The following is a 20,325-nucleotide window of genomic DNA, read 5'->3' as shown; positions in this document are numbered from 1 at the left end:
GTTGAGAAGGCACTGGGGCAGGGCTGTGACAATGGCCATATGAGATCTGTATTTTTGCAGGGAGCTGAAAATTGGATGGTTAAAGAGTAATTACAATTCACCTTCCCTTTATTTTCATTGCATTACTTAGCTCATTTTGACATTGAATAACAGTTGATAAAGCATAACAAAGCATAACATTAAAAATTATCTTACAAGTAAGGGTTTCTGGTCTGGATACTCTATAACTCTGCATTGGTATATCATAATGTATTTCCTAAGTGCTGCTAAATTGCTGATTATGCTCATTCCATTCCCTGTGAGAGGCAGACAACCTTTATCATCCCAGTTATAAAGATGGGGAAAGTGAGACAAGGGAGATTACAGTGAATTGTGTGTGACCATACAGCACTAGCAAAACGTGATGCCTGCAACTTTCAGTCCTTGGTCCATTGTCTGTGCTGCATCCTGTAAACAATAGAAACCTCTGATATTTTCTAAAATCTAGTCAATCTGATATCAGTTCATACACACATTCTGAAAGACTGGAGAAAAATTAAGAGTTGGTTTGGGTTTTTTAATGTCCTTTACTGAAGGTCTTTTACTTTATAGCCAACTACACTGTCAATATGACTCAATGTGCAATCTAGATGCAGGTGGAAGAACGTGACAGAGCAGTATGCAGACAATTCTGAGTCAGTGTGCTGTCCCAAAGCTGCACATCAGTAATTTATATTTAGATAATTGTCTTTACTAACAGCTTTAGAGACACAAAGCCTAGCCAAGGGCTATAAAGTCAAAACATGAAGCAGTAAAGCAGGGGAGAACAGGCTGACTGGCACTGTCTATACAGCTTGGCTGCTCTGCTAGGGACTACTACCAAACCCATGTTTTCTCTTCTTGTGGGTGAGCTAAGGAGGAGCTGTCCTCTGTGCTCAGTAATAAATGTCTCTGCATCTGCAAATCACAGGCTGTTTTCTTACATTCCATCAGATGTGGATGTGTAAAACCTCACCTACTTCTGGGCTATATCCTAGAGACACAGGAAATAATGCTGACTGCCAGAGTCCTCCTTGACACCTAGTCCATTCTTCTACCCCAAGGTGGGATTAGCAATATTTATGTCATACCTTACACATTTACCCAACTTGCTTTTAAAATTCTCCAATACTGGAAAGCCTATACTCTTCCCAGGTAACCCTAGTGCTCCACATTACTATTAGAAAGATATACTTTTAGAAAGCTTTTTTAGTGTCTGACTTAATTACTCCTTTTCACTGAAGCCTCTCTAAGTAAATATATATAAAATCTACATTTACATATGTAAATTTATATGTAAAGCATTTACATTTGAGATCTATATATATGGTGCACTTGAGTGTGTATATTCACACATACATGTACATATCTGTATTTCTAAATCTGAAATCAGATGCTAACCTATTTCAATAATATCTCCCTGTGTTTTCTTCCACTTTCACTTGCAACCTACTTGTTTTGCTGAATTTTGCATGCAGGCACATAAACAAAAAAGACACATTCACACTATTCTAGGAGATGCACTCTGCCAAAAGCCCAGTGCCTGTAGACATATTTACTAAACTCCCAGTTAATGTTTTGTTTTATGCTAAAACTTGTTTGTCTTTTAAAGCAGGGCTTTATTCTTAAAGCAAAGAAGCCATACACTTCATACACTTGACTGTGATAGTGAAATTATAAATTCCTATTTTCCCCATATGATTTATCCACAAATTATACCTCTTTTTTCTTCTGTTCCCTTGACTCCTGAATAATATAGTTGTTTTTCTAGTATGATCAGGGTTATTCTAGCAGGATAGCACATACACAGCTATGCTTCTTCATTGGTTCACAGACTTCTTTCCCAAACAATACATTAAGTCTGTCCTCTTTCTTTAGACAAATTCGTGATCTTGACAAAATTTGTACCTTTTTTTTTTTTTTTTCAGGTGGGGGTAGGGTGAAGGAGGAAAGCTGCATCATCCAGTTATCTGATATAACTGCTTTCAATTAACATCAACCAGACTGGGACACCAGGCAGATTTATTGTGCTGTCTTGTCTGCTTGTTTTGTTTCTTAAAATGTAGTATGAAAGCTGTAAATTGACTCGTCTGCTTATATTAGCTGTAACATTTCAGTACATCAGGGCCATTTAGGCTGCATTTCAAAATAAGAACTTAATCCATCTTTCTGCAAGGAAAGGCTTTTTTTCAGGCCATTATTGTTTACAGCAAAGGAAAGACCCTTCCTTAAGGCTGACAGAAGTGTCAGCAGTCACTGTTTTAAAACAGGTGAGAGACCATGATTAATAATCTAGTCAATAGCAAGTATCAGATGGCCTGGCTGAAAATACAGACAGGGAGAGATGATCCAATGGTTTCAGCTTAAGAAGTAAATCTAGATCTCATGTATTATAGGAGAACCCTAATAAAAGCAGAGCTGTGTTTTGTGCAGCCTATGCCAATATGCGAGGGGACAGACCCATCCTTCATTTCTACTGAGTTTTCATACAAGCAGGTTAAAAAAAAAAAAAAAAAAAAAAGGCACAGGCTTCCTGTAACATTCCAGGGTATCTTTTTTTTCAGTCTGTTCATGTTAATGGTACAATAGGGGATCTCCAGTTTTTGTCATCACTGCCAGCAGCAGGCTAATGGAGCATCTCAGAGACAGACCACAGATCTGCAGCGCCAGCCACAGAGGGCATTTCCCTCTTTTTATTACACTCTATAAAAGATGTCACACACGCTTTCCTCATGAATCAGCAAAGAGCTGCCGAAGAGTGACCACCAGGGCACTTGGGAGAGAATCAGGTGCCAGCTGTCAAAGTATTTCTTGGTGATTTCCATTCTCTTTTTATATCTCTCTATCCAAAAGTAGGAACAGGCCAGCAAGGAGCATTTACATATTTACATTTTACAAGAGAGGCTGCAAAAGAGATGTTGTTATGCAGGAGCAGGAGCAAGGGTTTCTTTCCTTTTAGCTGATGAAAACAAAAGACATTCCAGTTCCTGTGACTTCTCCCAAGATCTGCATTAGCAAGTCCAATTAGAGTATGTATGCCCTGTGACAGGTGGCAGAACGTCAGGGCACTAGGGAGTACAACGCCAAAGCGCATGCACAACCGTAGCTTTCTGTCAGCTTTACCTCTCTCTTCCATTCCGTTTGGTGAACGCTAGGGGCTTACATATGCGGAAGGAAAAATTCCAACACAACTGATTTTGTCAGTAGTCTGTTTCAGGAGGTAAGAAATCAGCCATCTTGAATTCTGGCAATAAAATCTGTGGATGCCTACTGCAAAATGTGTGGCCATCCCTCAGCAGCCTATTGCTTCATGGTTTGTACTTTGGGTTAAGAAGGAAGCTATTGTTCAGATAGCCCCATCCTTCATGCCCCAAAGCACTTGTTCAGAGAGAGATCACACATGCTAAAAATTCTGCTTTGATCCTGTATTTCATTTATGTTCTTTCTGGTTCTAGAGTTTAAAAAAGCACTTTAGTTTTGAGGTTCTCAACCTGTGATCATGCTGTTTGTGCCCATGATGCCTCACTCTTTTTTGCCAGCCAAGAGAAGGTGGGACTGAGAAGATTTAAAGATAAAAGTGAACAGTTTCATTGATTAAATTATATTTTATCTATTAACTATTAGCTAATAGAACAACTAGTTAAACTATTGACTGCACTGAAGCAGTGCAGTCAATAGTTTAACTGTTTTCCATGGTTGCTTCTAGAAAGGCCTTTTCAGCAAATGCAAATTGCCATCCTTGTGAGAGAAGTGCTGCATGTATCAGGGAAATGAGCGATACTTGTGGGTAATCTTCCCACTGTGATGGGATGCAGGCTGGAAATAAGGAGGAGGCCTCCTGCTTTGCTTTTCTGTAACTGCAAATGGACAAAAGCTACAAGTCTGAGGTTCCGTCACCAATCAGCAATGGGAGATTAACTTTATCGTTAACCTTGTCTGTGCCCTAACCGATTTAATTGACATTGGCCCAGGTCCCAGATCTAAGGCCAAGAAAGACAAAGTGGAGCTCAGTCGGGTGATGCAATGAGAGCTACTGCTCTCCCCAGCTATCCTGGGCTGGCTACCTGTCATTTTGTTCCCTTGGCACAAAGCACAGTGTCTTTGGATGTCACCAGCCAGACTTTCAGCAGGTATAAATGAGCATAACACAGAGAACTTCACCGAAAAAGGATTTGCATCCCTTAAGAATCAAGCCATAATTATTAAACTCTTCTTGATTTTTCTCTTTTTAGATCTCTTAAAAAAAAAATAAAATAGCAAAGCCTTTGTTACCCATCTCCTCACTGTGGGTAACCTCATTCTCTCCAAGCTCCAGCTGGAATCTACATCACACATTGCTCAGTGCGCTGTGGCAAAGATCATTCCCCATTCGCAGCACTAAATCCCCTGCACACACTCCTAAAATATCTTCTCTGGTTTCTCATGCCTAACTAAACAACACAAAATCCTTACTCTATGCATACCTCCCACAGCCATCCCAGCTGCTCCTGCTACCTTTCTTTTCCCCAGGCCCTCTTCACTCTGCTGAAGTTACTCATCAGGAATCTTTCCCTCCATCACTTCCTTCAGCTTTTTCTTTCATTAGACCACTTTTGGGGAGGCAGGGGAAAGAGGATAATTTAAATAAAACCTTGTCCACTTCTTACTCTCACATGAGTTTTAAGATTTGCCATCATAACAAGATTCAAGCAGATGAATAGTAGATGCTCATTTCTGGATGCTCAAAGCATCCTGTTTGTGCTGGCAGACAGCTGAAGCCCTGAGGCCTGGGCTGTGGGGTGCTTGACCCGTTCTGGCCTTGCAGACCCCAGGAATGACAGCATGGCTTCATGCAAAGCACCAGATCTGTTTGGCCTTGAGAGCCCCTGAGCATGGGCCAACGTGTTGTCTTTGTGTGAGCCTGAGAGTCATCAAACGTTTCATAGCAGAGAGGCTGGCGCTTGGGAGCAGCCTTGAACCCTGTGCAGGTGCATTCTTTATGACTTCCCTATCTCCCTTTAACACTTTGCCCCCAAAAGGAGCTGCCCTGAGGCGTTCACTATGAAAGGACATAATCATATTGCCCTCCCCTCATTATCCCTCTTCCCAGCATCTGCACCTCATTGTATGGTCATCTCTTCCCATCATTCTCTTCTTAATTTAGTTTGGAAACTCTAGAGCAATGAGACATCATTATCTATTTTGTAAAGTGCCATTCAGAGCAGTAGCAGAGTAGCACATATTAAGTGATGGAAATCCTACCCTTCCATTTCCTCCAAAAGACAGTCAGAGCTGGTCAGTGCTCAATAGGTTGATACACATTGCCTGGCATGTGATCCTGGCAAAAGCTTCAGTCACCAGAGCTTTCCCCTACAACAGAGGTAAGATCTCAGCCATGCTTTGCTCTCCACAAAGTACTGCAGGAGGCCTCCAGCTGCTCCACTCTGGACGACCATAATACCACAGAATGTATTTTGACAGAAATTTTTTGAATACTAGAGCAGTAACAAGGTGATTTCACTATCTGCAGAGTCAGGAGTACATAGGAGGTCTTGCCTTTGGTTTGGTAACAAATGCAAGATGCTCGTGATGTTGCAACATTCTCACTCAGTGTGGTTACAGCACACGCTGCTGAGCTGTGTTTCCAGGAGCATGTTGAGCTGCCTATCCCACTTCTGTACATCTTTCCCCTTCAGGCGCTCCCCTCAGCGAAAAGGCAGGCCAATTCCCTGGGCTAAAGGGAGGCAGAATTTCTGTTAGATAAAAATCGATGACTACCTTTGGAAAGACATCATTTCCACTGCAGCTAACAGCTCAGTCTGATGCTGGTTACAGTAGGCAATAAAAAAGACTCTGCTCTGGGAAGACAGAGGAACACCCAGCAGAACTGCTGATACATTGGCTTTCCTCTCTGCCCCTGCAAAATGGATATATTCTTCATTCATTTTACTGGGTTACCCAGTGTTAACATGCTTGGAACTGGCTGGATATCAGGTCCTCAGACTAGTTTTCCAGAGGTACCTTGAAGGCCTGTGTGTCAGCTACTGGGTGATTGCTGAAATAACTAATAATCCCCTTCATTTTCAATAATGATAAAAAATGTTTAATGGAAACAAAAAAAAAAAACAACAACAGAAAAAAATACCACAAACCAGCACAGGTGATACTGGCAGCAGCAATGACAGCAGCTCTTTACTTGTTGCTAATGACATAAGGCACTCGGTGTATTCTGGTGTTTCTCCTTGATATATAGCAACATGTCTGTGCTTGTGTTGTGATCGGTGTGCAGCTGGAAACAGGCAGCGAGGGGAGAGCACAGGACTGGGAGGCAAGAGATCTGGGCTCTGTGGCCTCACCTGGTACCAAGATTCACCCAGACTTGGCCCTGCTCCTCTCCCACGTCTGTGCTTCCCTTTCCATTGCTGAGGTTCTCTTCCAACTATGTACAAATGATTTTTACTTTTTTTTTAAATCTTAAACTGATGGAGGACCAACACAAGCAGCAGGCATGATCGCGTAATAAACCCCAGCATCCCTGGGTCAGGCACACCAGATGGCAGCCTGCAGGTAGAGTACTACCAGGAGCATTTTCTGGACTTGGGCACAAAACCCAGAAGAACCAGGGAACATGGGGACCTTAGTGGTCATAATGGGACCACTCCATCGAGCCATTCACTCACCATAGTAGAAGCAGTGAAACACAGAAAGAGTTTAGCATTCTATCTGGTGACCCAGCTGCGAGCAAGGAGACGGGAATGATGTCAAGGAGGTTTTGTGCACGAAGCATCTGTGACAAAACATTAGCTTAGGTCAGACACTACTGAAATGTAAAAGGAAGGATGACTGTCAGCTTATCAATAATCAAAACAGGGAGCTCCTGCTGTTTCAAACTGCAACACGTGTAACAGTTGCCAGACAGAAACTTCCTTTTCACCGATTTGTAAAACCACCGGCCCGGGTGGTAAATGGGCTCCCAAAACGGCACCTTCACTCTAACGAACAACAGCTAAGGTCCAGCTGACAGCGGCATAAGCCCGCGTACCCGCCTATGCCAAAGGCCACTGACACGACCAACACGAGCTCTGCCGCTCGTTTCCGTTATTAAACTGCAATTTGCGTTTACGAATGAGGCCGTCCCCCGCGATCGCACCCCGCGGGGACGAGTTATACCTACGCACAGGTGGTAGCCGGGGTTGCCGGCTTGTGTTTAAGGGACCGGCAGTGCGCTCCGGTACCGCACAGCACCGTACCGCATCTCATCGCATTGGCAGGAGCGGCGGCGCTGGCGCGCGGGGCGCTGCCGGGGCAGACCGGGGCGGCTCCGGGGCCGACGCCGGGTGGCGGGGGTCTGCGAGATGGGCCGGGGGAGCCCCGCCGCCGGCTACCGGCTTCCCTAATGGGCATGTGCGGCGTTCGCACATGCCCACTCTGGCCGCGCGGGGCGCGGGGCTATACCGCGCTGCCGGCGCCGCCGCGGTAGGCTGCTCGGCGGGAGCGCAAGGCGCGCCGTCGGGCACCCCGGTCCGCGCCCTCCGCTATCCCCGGCGGAAGCGCGCATACGTCTCTGGCGGCGAGTCCCCGAGCCAAAGACCCCCACGAAACACACCCAACTGCCCTCCACGGGAGGCGGCAGCTCCGCTGCCCCCGCTGCTCGCCCGTCGGGGGCGCGGGCAGCCTGCGCTACCCGGCCGTCCCGGGGGCGGCGGTGCCGGCGGCGGCTGCGGCGGGCGGAGCCGGCCGACAGCCGGCCCGGGCGGGGCGGGGCGCGCCGCCGCGTCCCGAGCGCGGCCCGCGGGGCGGCCCCGGCGGGAGGCGCGGCGCTGCGCCCCGCCGCCCTGTGGTAGGCACCGCCCGGCGTGGCCCCGCGCCCCTGCGCGGAAGGCGGCGGGGGCGCCGCGGAGGGCTTCCCGCGCCCGCCCCGCCTGCCGCGGCAGGGGGATTAGTCAGCAGTCTGCGGGCAGCCCCGCTCCCGCGCGAACTCCGCGGTGGGGGCGGGGAGCGGCGGCGCCTGCCCCTTCCCGCGGCGAGGGGCGGCGGGGCCGCGGCGGCGGGGCTGCCCCCCCCACCTGCTGTCCGCGCCGCCGCTCCGCGGCCGCGGCGAGGGGTGGCGGGTTGGCAAGTGAGGCAACGAAGCGCTGGAAACTCCTCCCGGGCACGGCGGCGTTGCGGGAGGACGAGCGCCCGAGCCGCCCCGCGCACGCAGCCAAGCGGGAGCGCACACACTCGCGCACACCCGCACACTCGCGGCGGCGGCCCCCGGCCCCCCGCTGCCGTTGCCGGCAGTGAGGCGGCGCCCGGCGGGGCTGCCCCATGGTCTTGCGGGGGCCGTGGGGGAGCTGCGGGGGCCCCGGCGCGGCGCTCGCCCTCCTGCGCGCCCTCCGCACTAGGATGTTGCGGCAGGTCTTGCACAGGGGGCTGGGGACGTCCTTCTCCCGGCTCGGCCACTTCGTCGCCAGCCACCCAGTGTTCTTCGCCTCGGCGCCTGTGCTCATTTCCATTCTGCTGGGCGCCAGCTTCAGCCGCTACCAGGTGGAGGAGAGCGTGGAGCACCTCCTGGCCCCCACGCACAGCCTGGCCAAGATCGAGAGGAACCTGGTGGACAGCCTGTTCCCGGTGAACCGCTCCAAGCACCGTCTCTACTCTGACCTGCAGACACCGGGGAGGTACGGCAGGGTGATCATCACCTCCTTCCGCAAGGCCAACATGCTGGACCAGCACCACACCGATCTCATCCTCAAGGTAACCGCGGCGGGTTCCCAGCCCCGGGCACCGCCACCCCCGAGCCTGCCCCGGCTCCCCGCATCCCGCCACTCCCGAGCTCGCTCTCCGCACCTACGCCGGAGTGCCGGGCTCACGGACCCACCCGTGCCGAGGGTGCTGCCACCGCGGATACCCGGTCACCTCCCTGCAACAGTTGGGATGCCTGCCCGTCCGGGAGCCGGCACAGCGCTCCCTGCCAGCGCAGCGGGCTCCGCTGCTTTTCCCCTTCTCTTCCCCCCCCCCTCCCGGTTTTCCAGTCTTTTTCCCCTGTTGTGATTTGACTCGCTTTGGGTGAGCGAGAAGGGCAGGCTGCTGGCTGGAATGATTGTTTGGTGCCTCTGTACTCGCCCTGCAGCCGTGTTCCTGAGTAAGGCGACTCGGGCTTTGATAAACTTCAAAAACAGTTAGGTACCAAGATGCCAAGCTGCCTAGAAGGGGGCTGCTGCTGTGCCTGGACTGCACTTCTACCTGGAGAGGGATCGCACAAAACCCCCTTCTCACCGCTTATGAAGGCAAATGACATAATTCAGCTGATTATTTTTAGCGGGTAGTATTTTTCCCCCCTCCGCTCCCAACCCACCAGCACAGAAAATGCTGTTTTTGTAGCTGAATTAAAACGCAGCTCAGCTGTAGGTTGCAGGCATGGTGCAGCCTGCGCTGCCGGTACTAGTCAGAGCAGGCAGCGTCTTTCCCTGTCACTTGAGCGGCTCAGAGTGTGCGAGTCACAATCTCACAGGACATCTCACCGTACTAGATGTCGTAACATGTCGGAAATATGCATTTTTCTGGAGCTGGTACTGTAGTTTACACTCTGCTAGTTTCGAACAGCCTTGGAAGGAAAAGCAGGGAGGACCGATGCAAAACCTGGCCATTAAGAGGGTCAAGTTCACCCGAGAAAAAAGAAAGGGACATATACAAATAATCAGAGGTGTGGCTAGCGCAGTCCTGCACGTTCTCACTGTTGCCGTGTGGAAACCCCAGAGACTCAGCATTGCTGCTTTCTTTTTCTGTTTACCCCTGAATGTCAAGCTGTCAGCCCACACAAAAAGCCAGGGTTAATTCCTTTTAATCGCTTCAGGGAGCGTCTCTTATAAAATGGGAAAATAGAGGCAAATACCTATTGTAAGAGACTTTGGGGAGACCTCACTCTTTACTAAATAAGGAGATAACTATTACAGTGGGTTTACTTATATTTTATTTCCACTGTATGTACATACAGAACTACAGCACAGAGCCACTTAGTATTTTGTCTTCCTTTTGACATATTACCCAATGGTAATGAGCAAACAGATTTAATGAGCATCGACTCGCTAAGTACAGTAACAGAAATGTTACCAGTGAATGAGGAAACTCCAGAGAGAAGATTTTCATTCCTTCATTTTCTTGTACCATGAATTGTATTCGCATCCAGTATGTGCACATTTACTCAGTCATAGGATAATAATGATACTGGATTTTTTTTCTCTGTACTGCTTTCTCCAGAGATCTGTAGTTTTGTCAATAGCATAGTGACACACAGATAAATGGTATTCAGAATCTTTCCGCAAGCAAACTTCTGCATAAGATGTAGCTCATCAGCGGAAGTACTGTAACTTACAAAGTTCTGTCAGTATTTAACACTGCCTCATTTTTAATAAACAGAATTTGCTAACAAAATGGTTATTTTTCAGTTAGTGATGTAATGAACGTTGCCATTTGACTGTTTACTCTTACTGTTAATCCGACATTGTCAGGCGTGTTTGATGCATTATTTCTAACTCTTATCTAATTAATTCCAGTATGTCTTGTGTAAAACAAATTATGGCCTTTGTCCTAATTATTTTTCTGTTTGTGGGCAAAGCCAGGCTTGGGCAGCTGCCTATCCAACCCTGTGGACACCCCGTGGATCAAAGCACAGGAAAAGAGGAGGGAGGACTCCTATCTCCCAGTATTCTTACATCTGTGGTGATGCAGGGCTACGTCATTTTGTATTAACGTGGCTCACCAAGGGAAAGGTGGCCACCACCATTTTTTTGTATATGTGCAGTTGCGTGAAGGGGAGTGAGGAGCAACGGCATCCCCAGCCTCAGTCCAGAGCCAACCAACTGGAAGTGCAGTGCTTGTAAATAAGTGTCCTAGGTGAAACCATGGAGTAATCCCACCTACATTCCTGAAAATGTGGCTGTGTAGGCAGACTCAGGGCAGAGAAGCTATCCAGCAGCATTTGCTTCTCTTTCATAGAGAAGGATGACCTTCCCAGGGGAGAGGCTTTGCTTTAGAAGAGGCGTCAGGTTGGACACTAGCTCCTCCTGAATGGTTGTTGCTGCATCTCCACCCACTAGCAGGAGGATGGGAGACCCAGGAGGACTGTTGCCCCAAGCAGGCACCAACTGCTCTTGCAACAGTTCTTCTCAGCTTTCTTACCTGCTGTATCCCACCTCATCAGCCAGGGAGAGGAAGGAATGAGCCTTGAACAGTTTCAGCTACCTTAGTCATGTGGCAACGGAAGAAGATTTCCCCTGGTTTCAGCAGAGGAAGAAGTCAGCTTCCTGTACTGTCCCCTTAGTAAAGCGATACAAAGTTTTGGGGTCTGAGCAGTTGAAATTGAAGCATAGCTGGTACTGTCAAAAGTTAATTACTTTAATATCCTAATCAATTAGTTAATGAAATAACTTATTTGGTGGCATCTCTAAAGTACTCTGTCCAGCTTACTGCAATTTCTCATGGGCATGTTTCAGCCCACAAAACTCGCTGTTACCACAACTAATGATACCCTGTTGGTTGCCTGGGAAGACATTTAGGGAAGGGCTCAGCCTCATGGCTGTCTCAGGTGTAGATCTCAAGCAGCACTCCTGGAGCAGGAGCTGCTGTAAGACTCCCCACTGACAGCATGCGTCTGCCAGCACAATGCTGCTGGCACAAGACAGCAGCAGCCCTCTCTGAATGTACAGGCTGCTCCACACAAGGTCTCTCCTGCTCATTAGCGGGGAGGTGTGTGGCTGCTTTCTATAATAGATTTGACTTGGAGATGATGACAAGTACATTTTTATTTTTATTTTGTGTAAATCTCTATCCATCATTCTCGTAACTCCCCATAAATGCTTAAACCATTGTAGGTCTACCATCCCAATGTTGTGTTTGAAGGTAGCATAGTCATTTGCATAAGAAAGGCAGAAACCTAATCATGTCCTGAATCGCTGGCCTTGAAGAGATGATCCAACAAAAAGCCTCAGTAGAGTCTTGGGTATGCAAGAGATGCATCCTGAGACTTGAGATGCTGTGGGAGGACAATAATGAAATTTTACGCACTGCTCAACCTGCTCTGTAGCTGAGCGCAGGGTACCGGCATCTTGTGCTGTTGATGTAGGACTTTCTTCCTCCAGATTTCACTCTTTCCAGAGAGAAACAAGAAATAAAAACGCTTCACTGAATAAAGTGTGCTTTTACCCCTGTATTTCCAAGAAGTACTTGGAGAAACAAGCGTAACTGGGTTATTTGGTGTGGACCATCGTGCAGAAGTTCAGATGACTCAGATGTAAAGTTTGTAGAAATAGTCAAAGCCTATATGCCACATAAATAGTGTTAGAGCAGCCCCCTACCATTTCATTGTGGTATTTCCACTTGCGGCTAGAAACTTGGTAGGTTGAAGGCATACAGAGCACTGGCAACACAGGTCTAGCCAGATTTTTGAGCCCCAGAAAATATATTCTGATTTAGCCAGAATTTGAGGCACCCATCCTTTCGAGCCTGTTCATTCCTCTATACTTACAGTGAGTTAACTGCATTATACTATAAAAGACTTTTTATTTTTTAATGAAAGGTTTCCTTTTCTTGCAGAAGAATATCCTCTCTTCCCTTTATGTTACTGTGTTTGTAACAATAACACAGTACTAATTATTTCTTTGGCAAAAACTCCACTTAAGATGACAAGATCCAAAGATGAAAAGAGATTGAAATGTAACATGCTTTACTGAAGAGCATTGTATTTGCAGTTTGCCTCTATGAAAATCTGTAGATGAGGGTTTATTTTATTTAAAGTAACTTCTGACTATGTATATTCAGACAGTGCTTACACATGGCCTCTCTCATATAAACTAGCCATCAACGGATCTGTAAAACTGATTAAATATCTATCTGAACGTGCAAGCAAATAGTAAAATTGCTTATTTTGTTTTAAGGACACTTTTATTTAAGAACTGCACAACTTCTTTCTGCAGAACAAAACAGTTTAACTTCAAAATTTTACAGACTTCATACTTGTTGGGGTTTTAAATCCTCTCTCTACTCCTTAATTACTATGTCCCTGCATGCTGTCTACAGTCTTCCCAGCTTTCCTCACTTATTTTCTACATGTGAGGAAACTCATGGAGGAAATAACCATATTTATGTTCCCCTGCCTGTATTTCCAACTGCGCTGCTGTGCAAACATGGCATGCTTAAGCCATTATTTTCCAAGTCGGTGGAAGTGGGTTCTGGTTGTTCAGCAGAGCTGAAAGCTGGGTCTGTCGCAATCCTGGCTAACACAAGGTTTTTCATTTTAAAACTTTGACTACTTCTGAATGCCTGGACACAGGCAGGCAACTGTGGGTCTAGCAATAGACATAGTAGGTTTCCACCTTCTCTAGGCACCTCCAGTGCTAAAAACACTTACGGGCAAGCAGTCAGCAGAACAAATTTTGCTAAAAAAAAAAAAACAACCCACAACAATAAAGGATGAAATCATGTCTTTACAGCAAGGCTGGAAGATGAGGGGAAGAGTCCTAATACAAGAAAAACAAGGGTGTGAAAGCAGCAGAAGTGCAAGCCTGTTGTCATAGCAGCACAATGCTGCAGGGCTAAAATGTATCTTATGCGAAAACAGATGAGAATTAAGATACGCAGGTAAAATCTGGGCACAGCCAGGGAAGGGGGAAGATAAATAGCACACAGAGAGGAGAGCATGAAAGACTGTGCAGAACCCCCCCCCTGAGCTCCCGATGTCAGCAGCGGCAGCTCCTCGGTGTGGTTCCTGTGGGCAAGAGAGTTTGATCTCACCTGCAGGCACTGGTCAGTGGCTGGAGCAGAAGTCCTGAAGTTGCTTGTGCCTGGGAGGACAACCGCATCCCACCGGTCCCCTCCACCCCACTCCCCTGCTCCAGCAGTGCTCGCTCGGTTGGAGCCCCTCTGCTCTCCCTCCTGCCTTATGCCATGGTGCAACGCTCCCCTACAACCCTGCGCTCCAAGCTGCTGCCAGCCTGGCAGCCCATTCTAGAGATGCCCAGCACCCCGTGTTGCATCTCCTTTCCTGCCTTGGAAGGTCAGATCTCACCTCACAGCTAACAAATAGAGCGCATGGGGGACAGATTTTCTTAGTGCATGCCTGGACAGTTTACATCATCCCTCCAGGAAAGCACAGCAAGTGGGCAAGGCATTGGAAGCCCCGTGGGTCACAGCCATCAAAACCAGGCCACTGGTGCCGCAGGCAATGCTGCAGGGCTTGAGAGAGCTGCTGGAGCTTCCCAGCAACCACTGCTGGGCTTCCAAAAAGCTGTGGCTGTGCCTTGCCTTTTAAGTTGGGGTTTACAGCAGGAGAACTCCCTCTCTCATACTGGAAGGGAGAACCAGGAGCTGAGTCATTATTTAACACGGTGGGCTGTGACCTTGTAGCTATTGAGGTTTCCCTGTGGTAAGGAAGGGACTGTTTTTCACACTTCTGCTGGAGGAGCCCTTGGCAAGAGCCCACACCATGTCTCCAGCCCCCTGAGAAGCAGTGTAAGGATGGAAGGGTGTTTATGGAGGGATCTGGGGTACATGGGGAAGGCAACTGGTGGTGGAACTGCTGCAAGATTAGCCGCAGGAGCAAAGTTTTCATCTTTTTCTACCATCATGAAAGGTTGCTCTCACCAGGCTGCACAGAGGGGTTTCTGCTGCCCAGTCTCCCTGTCCTCCAGCAGCAGTTGGCCCAAAAAACCAGAGTGGGCTTCTCTCGGTGGGACAAATCGAGGCAAAATCACCATGGCAGTTGTCAGAAGTAAGACGGCATTGATTGGAAAAGCTTCTCCACTTCAGATTAGAAAAGAAAAATCATAGCTAGCAATTTTCTGTAACTACCAAGAAGGCAGATGGAAATGTAAATGCACCAACATCTGCCACTTCGAGCACTAATAGTTGTCCCTCGTTTGATGACTTGTAGTTTGAACAATTTTTAGATTTTATTTACATGAAAATTTTTTGAAGAAAATATAATTCACCATGTTTTGGCAGCTAAAAAAAGTACTAGGAAAAATACATAGCTTGCATCTTAACGTCTCTTCAGGAAACCTGATTGTAGGACTGCTAGAAAAACAGCCCAGCTACCCACAGTGATCCTTGCTGCATGCTCTCCAGCTGCAACTTCCAAGGTTTATCCTGAGCTCTTAGGATCTGCTGGCTTCCTCCATTGGCTGTGTGCATGCTCTCCATCCCTTGGCCAGGGCAACTTGGTCAGGAGGCTGCTGCTCACCAGCCCCCTTTGAACCTCTGCCATGGGTCTCAGACTGATGGCAGGGCACAGCCACATTCTGGAGCTCCCTTGCCTTCCTTCCCTGCATCTTCTTCTGATGAAAATACACCCTTAACAGTTTAATTTTGCCCATGTTTGCAGAGCCCACAATGTTTTCTTTTATCAGTTAAGCTGGGAACTGTTCAAGTCTTTTCCCTCTTACAGCATTTTCACATTTTGACTGAGGCCATCTCTTGAATAAAAAAAGCACTCTGCAAAGATGCAAAATGCCAGAGATTACTGATATCGTAGAAAAAGTGGAGACATTTATAGCTATCCATTAAAGGCTTTTTTTCCTCTTCATTTTCTTTGGCACAAGTTACCTGTAAAAATTACCCAACTAGCAAACCACCTTCACATGAAAATGAAATCTATATTTAAAGTCATTGTCTTCATGCTTTCTAGTTTTTCAGTCCTGAACCCAAAACAGTGATGAGATTTTAAGCAGTAATAGATAATGAGTTCATTCTTCACTTTATTTTTGAGCCTTCTCAGCCTTTTCCTTTATAACCATGAAATCAGACATTTTTATTTTCTTTTAATGAAAACTGAGATTATTATTTTTTTCTTTTAAATCACAATACTCCAGGCTCCAGGGCTCAGAGGAAAAACAGACTTGGTGAAAACCGCAGTAAAAGAATTGTAAGAGTTCACAACACTGAGTAGAGTGATGCTCATTTTTAATTTGAACCATCAGATGTAGACTGAAAGACTAATCAGAGTCAGATAATATCAGGTAATAGCAACAACAAGAAGTAATACAGCATTACAAAGATCTTACTCCTGTGAGTAAAACATATCTATGTGCCAGATCATCTGCAGTACAGGAGGACATCCCATATATCTATCTAGTTTTGTCTAGCTGGCCATTGATCAACTGTATGTCACAGTCAAGTCCCTACAATGAGTGATGTACCCTATAAAACACACCACTTCACTACTCAGCAGCAAAACCAAACACAGTTTTGCAGTATGTATGATAAGTAGAAGGTAGTTGTACACATCCTTAATATTAAAAAGGGTGGCTGTGACTCTGATCCCACAGGAGACGGGAATAGGAGCTTGGCAAGACTGAAATGTCCCTTTCCATGTTGCTGTCACTCTTGCCACAGAGTTTCTGTGGGAGCAAACCTGTGCCACCAGACCCACGTGGGACACCAGTGGACATTGCACTGAGTCCTCATGCCTCGTCCCACTTGCCCATAGCTTTGATGGGGGTAGCAGATTGTATAATGCGGGTTTAAAGGGTTTCTGGGATTGGACCATTTTGCAAATGAATCAGCAGTTTCTAACCTCTCCCTGCTGGGATGGGATCTGTTTACTTCACAGGGAGGCTGCAGACTTTTTTGTTACCTGGTTAAACTGATAGAATTCTGGTAATTCCTGCTCATTTTTAAACTAAAGAAAGGACTTCTGAACAAAGCAAAGGAGCTTGAGGTGTTCCTCACCCTGTTCTTGCAGCTCCCTGCATCTTCTGCGTGGACTTAAGAAAAAAATCAAGCTTTCTCTCCTAAATATACATCTCTAGGTACAACACTGTCGCCTTCAGCTTCAGCTTCAGCTTTGCTGCCACAGCTGAAAGTTGTGCCAAGCTCTGTATAGGGAAGAGCTATCTCACAGAGCCCAGTGCAAGGCTTGGCTATCCCAGGGCAGCCAAACTGAGCCTCCTGTGGGGCTCTGGTTCCTGGCGCCTGCCTTCCTGTGCTGATGGCAGAGGTAGGAGGACCAGCAGCCAAAAACAGCTTGAAGAAATCTTTACAGCCACGGCTCTCTGATGCCCTGGAGCAAATGGCTTAGCCCAGGATAAGTGAAAGGATTTCAGCTTTTGCTTCCTGGCATACCCTCTGGGCCCGCAGGAAAAAAGCCAATGAGGCAGTTCGATTTAACCACCTCTCATCTGTCAGCTGTGCCACAGGCTGAAATCTGGCTTGGTGCGGAGGCATGAAACCAGCACAGCCCTCACCTGGAGGTATTTGCCGAAAGGGATTTGTCTCCTGGTTGAAACCACCTTTCCTGCCTGTCTGAAATAAATAACTAAGTGAGGATGGGACTTAAAGTAAACAAAGACCAAGGCCAAGACATTACCAAACGCAAACAGCTAAAGTCTGAAGGAATAGAAAACACTGCTCTAGAAATCTGTGGTATGATACAGGACACACATACACACCATTTTCGGAAGGGAGAGGGGAATTTCAAGTGATGGTCATTGTTTAAGCAATGATGAAAGGGAGAAGTGAAAGTTACTATTTCATGCCCGAGTGCTTTCAGGGACAGTGTGCCACCGTGGCAAGGGAGCTTAGGCAATGCTGTGCAGTTCTCATACTGCAGTGCTCTGTCATCTCAGCAGCAAACTGCTTTTTGGTTCCTTGCACTGTTAGCTAGCTAAAAAAGCTGTGAGTGATGAGCAAGCAGTGCATGTCTCCCTTCAAGGAAAAATGTTCATTCAGCTCTTGTTATTCTTTTCAATCTCCCTTTCTTCTAATAGGATCAGTAAGGACAAGAAAACAGCTGGATAAATGAGAATCTGGTGGTCAGTCATTTGTCCCAGTACTAGGTGCCAGGTTTATTCAGAATATGGTTACTTGCCATTAAAATCTGCTGCACCGAGGAGTGCAATATGCATTGTGCATTAGCACTTGCTAATGCTGTCCCCATCATACAACAGGCTTTACCATTTCCTGTTAACAAACTGAAGTTTCCTGGGGGACCTCCTGGTGTACCATAGGCAAAACAAATTGCAGACCGTGTAATCCCTTGAACTGGTAGGACATGCCCTTGTAACCTCTCAGACCTCCTGTTTTCTGTGGAAGGCAGTCACCCTGGGCTTTGGGTGTGAGCTCTGGATGCAAGTGGCTGCAGCTGAATCCCCGGCATGGCAGCAGAGAGGAGAGTGCCATGGGACTGCAGCTCTCAGTGCGGAAGAGGCAGCAGCCCTGCAGCACATGGGCTGCCACAGGCAAGCAAAGGGAGAGAGACAGCCTGCAGCCACACTGCAGCACGCCCCTGTCTTGCAACTGAGGTGTCAGAGGAGTTCTTCGAAGGATCTTGTCTGTAAAAGCAAAGTGCAGGTGAAGTGATGCATTTGTCTTGAGGATGAAAGTCTCAGTCAGGCTTCCCAGAGCCGAGTCCTTGGGCATGCTGGGGCAGTGCTCAGCATGCTTTGCTGGAATGGAGGGAATGGCAGGTTTTCCTCCTCTTTGCTTGCCTCCAACTCAAGGCAACCAATTGTGGCCACTGGCAAAGCTCAGAGTACATCTTATAGCTGCTCTAAACTGCACAAGCTTGCAGCCGGCTCTGGGGGCCGCTTGGCTGCTGGGATATGCCATGACACAGAGCTGGCTGCCTGCTCCCCTTTCCTTCCCAAAGTCCCTTCACCAGGAGGTGCGATGGTCAGGTCACCCCCCCAAGTCCAGCCCAGCATGGCTTTGCAGGAAGCACGGGGCCACTGCCGCAGAACGGGCTCCTGCATCTGAAATGATCATTTCCGAGAAGAAATGAGTATTTTAGGTATGACATTTAGCTTCTAGCCTTTCACTAAAGATGAAGTAACAGCTGTGACACATGAGGTTATTTAATAACCTGAATATTAAAGTGCTTCAGATGTAGAAGGAAGCAAACACAGCAGTGAGGCAAGGTAGGTAAATAGCAAACACACATTGTTTGATAAAAGTTGCATTAACAGTTTCGTTTCTTCTGCATTGTGTCACTCAATGGATCCTCTCTGAAGAAGTTGTATTGTGAATCTAATACAAGCAGGAAATTTTTTCTGTTCCTCCTAGTTGTCCTCAGCTGTGCTTCTTCATATGACATCTCATTTTACAGCCATTGTCAATGAAAACATACAGTAGCTGCCATTGTAAAACAATTAAAATCAGATACCTGTCTTTGATTCAGTAAATAAGGGCATTTTCCCCGAACTGTAATAACATACATTTGAATTTGTGTGCCAAAAAAGCACTTGCAAAGCAGAGCTTTCGCAGACACAGACTTGAAAGACAGGAGGAATTCCCCATACAGGTTCATTTCTTTGGCATGTTCCTGAAAACCTTTTAATTTGCACAACTAACTTCCCAAATGAAACAAAAGCTCCTAATCTGTTGCACAGACAGTTCCTTCTTCTCCCACCACGACGGGGAATTTTGCCTCTCACCATGGCCCGGTACTGTGTTCTCACAGTACCATGAAAAGATTGCTTAGTTCAGTTAATTTCTCAAACCTATCTTCCTAACGTCAATATTGAATTGTTGTTCTATCAAAAAATAAAAACTTCTCAGATGGGGAAAAATACACCCCAAGCTAACAGAGAAACAAGTTGAGAATATAGGAATTTTGTTGTCTTTGCTTATATGATGTCATATCATCCTGAGGAACTGAGGCAACATAACTAAATTTATACCCATCACAGATTATGCAATGTCATCACAAAACAATCAGATTCATGGTGTTGTATTAATGTTGGGTTTTTTTCTATGATTGGTCATAAATACCACACAAAAGACCCTATGACTATTTAATTTCATCAGATACATGATTTTGGCTGTGAAACATTTTGTCCATTGCCACCAGATGAGTATACAAGCCCTCCTGCTCTCCCTGTGTTCTATTTTTTAATGAGTGCTTGTCTTCAGAAAGGAGCTGGTTCCATTAAATGTCACCTGATCCCAGCCTCTCCACTGGGCATAAGATCCTCCGTGCCCTTTTTGGATTACAGCAGAAAACAGTATGTGCAATTAGAAAAAAAGGAAAAAAATCACATCTGTGTAGCGAATTCTCTGTGTCTTGCTCAAAATCTGAAGACATAAAATAACTATATCCCCTTTAAGGAAAAGAAATTAGAGGAGTTCTTAATTTGGCTCTTCAGCTCCCTGAAAGAGCTGTGGTCTCTCCACTTTGAAGGTAATGGAAGGCTTCTCATTTATCAGCCCTGCTTTTGTCGCCACACCTTTGCAATGCTCCTTCTGTCATTTCCCTGGGTGTAAAAGGGACCAAAGGATAAATCCGTGCAGTTCTTCAGAGCAGATCTGTGATCACAGCAGCAGACGTGGCGACTCAAGCAACTGGGCTGTACA

General features: G+C 46.7%; 1 protein-coding gene across 1 annotated transcript in view; it reads left to right on the top strand.

Annotated features, from left to right (window-relative positions):
• The first annotated feature begins 7,891 nt into the window (after positions 1 to 7,891).
• Positions 7,892 to 20,325, top strand: part of PTCHD1 (patched domain containing 1) — a 34,935-nt gene continuing 22,501 nt past the window's right edge. The window contains exon 1 of the mRNA XM_061355138.1: positions 7,892 to 8,736. Coding sequence (XP_061211122.1) covers positions 8,308 to 8,736 — 429 coding nt within the window. The 5' untranslated portion in view covers positions 7,892 to 8,307. The remainder of the gene's footprint in view (positions 8,737 to 20,325) is intronic.

The sequence above is a fragment of the Neopsephotus bourkii genome, unplaced genomic scaffold (genome assembly GCF_033783945.1).
Source record: "Neopsephotus bourkii isolate Nb327-2 ecotype Australia unplaced genomic scaffold, CSIRO-AGI_Nbou_v1 NB_780, whole genome shotgun sequence".
Classification (NCBI taxonomy): Eukaryota; Metazoa; Chordata; class Aves; order Psittaciformes; family Psittacidae; genus Neopsephotus; species Neopsephotus bourkii.
The sequence above is the reverse complement of the archived record's forward strand: the minus strand, read 5'-3'. Positions and strand labels throughout refer to the sequence as shown.